General features: G+C 65.2%; 1 protein-coding gene across 1 annotated transcript in view; it reads left to right on the top strand.

The window, feature by feature from the left end:
• LOC120505122 (ryanodine receptor 1-like) overlaps positions 1-3,582 on the top strand; it is a gene marked incomplete at its 5' end in the record, with an annotated part of 41,907 nt that overhangs the window by 28,151 nt on the left and 10,174 nt on the right. The window contains 3 exon segments of the mRNA XM_039715359.1: positions 975-1,055; positions 1,296-1,384; positions 1,476-1,604. Coding sequence (XP_039571293.1) covers positions 975-1,055; positions 1,296-1,384; positions 1,476-1,604 — 299 coding nt within the window.

Genomic DNA, 3,582 nt, shown 5'->3' with positions numbered 1-3,582 from the left:
GTTTCAGGGGGGCTGTAGGGCTGGGAGCTGTGGGAGATTTGGGTCTGGGGGTTGTAGGGGATTGTTTCAAGGGGGCTGTAGGGAATTTGGGTCTGGGGGCCACAGGGGCTTTAGGGGGGCTGTAGAGCTGGGGGCTATGGGGTATTTGGGTCTGGGGGCGATAGAGGACTGTTGGGGGCTACAGGGGATTTGGGTCTGGGGGCCACAGGGGCTTTAGGGGGGCTATAGGGGATTTGGGTCTGGGGGCTGTAGTGGCTTTAGGGGGTCTCCAGGTGCTCTCAGGGGCCATCGGGGACAGGGTTGGGGTCCCCAAAGGCTCCGGGGGGGGCAGGAGGAGGGTGGCTGTCACCGTGTCCCTGCTGGTCCCCTGCGTGTCCCCTCCCTGTTAACCCCCCTCCATGCCTGTCCCCATGTCACCCTGCTTGTCCCCGTGCCACCCTGCTTGTCCCCTGCCACCCCTGCTTGTCCCTGTGCCACTCCAGCATGTCCCTGTGCCACCCCTGCTTGTCCCCATGCCACTCTCTGGTGTCCCTGTGCCATCTTGGGGTGTCCCTGTGCCACTTTCTGGTGTCCCTGTGCCACTCTCTGGCGTCCCCGTGCCACTCTCTGGTGTCCCTGTGCCATCTTGGGGTGTCCCTGTGCCACTTTCTGGTGGGTGTCCCCGTGCCACTCTCTGGTGTCCCTGTGCCACTCTCTGGCATCCCTGTGCCACCTCAGATTGTCCCCGTGCCACTCTCTGGTGTCCCCGTGCCACTCTATGGTGTGTCCCTGTCATGCCAGGGTGTCCCTGTGCCACTCTGTGGTGTCCCTGTGCCACCTCAGATTGTCCCCGTGCCACTCTCTGGTGTCCCCGTGCCACTCTGTGGTGTGTCCCTGTCACGCCAGGGTGTCCCCGTGCCACCGGGGCGTGTCCCCGTGCCACCCGTGCCCCCCGGTGACCCCGCTGTCGCCGTGTCCCCCCCGTGTCCCCCCAGGGGAGAAGGTGATGTCGGACGATGAATTCACCCAGGACCTGTTCCGGCTGCTGCAGCTGCTCTGCGAGGGCCACAACAACGGTGGGGACCCCTGGGGACACCTGGGGACACCTGGGGACACCTGGGGACACTTGGGGACACAAAGGGGGACATAGCTCGGGGGGCTCTGTGTGGGAGGAGGGGGCTCGGAGCTCCCTGGGGCAGGAGGCGCCGGGAAGAGGGGGGTGACTCGGGGAGGGGGGGACATGAGGGGACCCCGGTGACACCCCGGTGACAGCGAGGTGACAGCGAGGTGACCCCGGGCTGTCCCTGTCCCCCCAGACTTCCAGAACTACCTGCGGACGCAGACGGGGAACACGACCACCATCAACATCATCATCTGCACCGTGGACTACCTGCTGCGCCTGCAGGTGACACACACAGCTGGCCCGCTGTCCCCGGCGTCCCCAGGAGCCCCCGGTGTCCCCGTGCCACCGTCCCCAATGTCCCCGATGTCCCCAGGAGTCCATCAGTGACTTCTACTGGTACTACTCGGGCAAGGACGTCATCGACGAGCAGGGCAAGAGGAACTTCTCCAAGGCCATGGCCGTGGCCAAGCAGGTGTTCAACAGCCTCACCGAGTACATCCAGGTGAGACCCCTGGGACCCCAAACCCACCTGGGACCCCCCCCCAAACCCACCTGAGACCCCCAAACCTCCCTGAGCACCCCAAATCCCCCATGGCCGTGGCCAAGCAGCTGTTCAACAGCCTCACCGAGTACATCCAGGTGAGTGAGACCCCCCCCAAAATCCCCTGAGACCCCAAAACTCACCTGAGACCCCCAAACCACTCTGAGCCCCCCAAACCTCCCTGAGCACCCCAAATCCCCCATGGTGTTTCAGGGGGGCTGTAGGGCTGGGAGCTGTGGGAGATTTGGGTCTGGGGGTTGTAGGGGATTGTTTCAAGGGGGCTGTAGGGAATTTGGGTCTGGGGGCCACAGGGGCTTTAGGGGGGCTGTAGAGCTGGGGGCTATGGGGTATTTGGGTCTGGGGGCGATAGAGGACTGTTGGGGGCTACAGGGGATTTGGGTCTGGGGGCCACAGGGGCTTTAGGGGGGCTATAGGGGATTTGGGTCTGGGGGCTGTAGTGGCTTTAGGGGGTCTCCAGGTGCTCTCAGGGGCCATCGGGGACAGGGTTGGGGTCCCCAAAGGCTCCGGGGGGGGCAGGAGGAGGGTGGCTGTCACCGTGTCCCTGCTGGTCCCCTGCGTGTCCCCTCCCTGTTAACCCCCCTCCATGCCTGTCCCCATGTCACCCTGCTTGTCCCCGTGCCACCCTGCTTGTCCCCTGCCACCCCTGCTTGTCCCTGTGCCACTCCAGCATGTCCCTGTGCCACCCCTGCTTGTCCCCATGCCACTCTCTGGTGTCCCTGTGCCATCTTGGGGTGTCCCTGTGCCACTTTCTGGTGTCCCCGTGCCACTCTCTGGTGTCCCTGTGCCACTCTCTGGCATCCCTGTGCCACCTCAGATTGTCCCCGTGCCACTCTCTGGTGTCCCCGTGCCACTCTATGGTGTGTCCCTGTCATGCCAGGGTGTCCCTGTGCCACTCTGTGGTGTCCCTGTGCCACCTCAGATTGTCCCCGTGCCACTCTCTGGTGTCCCCGTGCCACTCTGGGATGTCCCTGTGCCACTCTCTGGTGTCCCCGTGCCACTCTGTGGTGTGTCCCTGTCACGCCAGGGTGTCCCCGTGCCACTCTCTGGTGTCCCCGTGCCACTGGGGCATGTCCCTGTGCCACTCTCTGGTGTCACTGTGCCATCTCGGGGTGTTCCTGTGCCACTCTGTGGTGTGTCCCCGTGCCACCGGGGCGTGTCCCCGTGCCACCCGTGTCCCCCGGTGACCCCGCTGTCGCCGTGTCCCCCCCGTGTCCCCCCAGGGGAGAAGGTGATGTCGGACGATGAATTCACCCAGGACCTGTTCCGGCTGCTGCAGCTGCTCTGCGAGGGCCACAACAACGGTGGGGACCCCTGGGGACACCTGGGGACACCTGGGGACCCCTGGGGACACCTGGGGACACAAAGGGGGACACGGCTCGGGGGGCTCTGTGTGGGAGGAGGGGGCTCGGAGCTCCCTGGGGCAGGAGGGGCCGGGAAGAGGGGGGTGACTCGGGGAGGGGGGGACATGAGGGGACCCCGGTGACACCCCGGTGACAGCAAGGTGACAGCGAGGTGACCCCGGGCTGTCCCTGTCCCCCCAGACTTCCAGAACTACCTGCGGACGCAGACGGGGAACACGACCACCATCAACATCATCATCTGCACCGTGGACTACCTGCTGCGCCTGCAGGTGACACACACAGCTGGCCCGCTGTCCCCGGCGTCCCCAGGGGCCCCCGGTGTCCCCGTGCCACCGTCCCCAATGTCCCCGGTGTCCCCGATGTCCCCAGGAGTCCATCAGTGACTTCTACTGGTACTACTCGGGCAAGGACGTCATCGACGAGCAGGGCAAGAGGAACTTCTCCAAGGCCATGGCCGTGGCCAAGCAGGTGTTCAACAGCCTCACCGAGTACATCCAGGTGAGTGAGACCCCCCCAAAACCCACCCGAGACCCCCCCCAAACCCACCTGGGACCCCC

The sequence above is a fragment of the Passer montanus genome, unplaced genomic scaffold (assembly GCF_014805655.1).
Source record: "Passer montanus isolate IOZ18808 unplaced genomic scaffold, ASM1480565v1 scaffold327, whole genome shotgun sequence".
NCBI classification, from domain to species: Eukaryota; Metazoa; Chordata; class Aves; order Passeriformes; family Passeridae; genus Passer; species Passer montanus.
The sequence above is the reverse complement of the archived record's forward strand: the minus strand, read 5'-3'. Positions and strand labels throughout refer to the sequence as shown.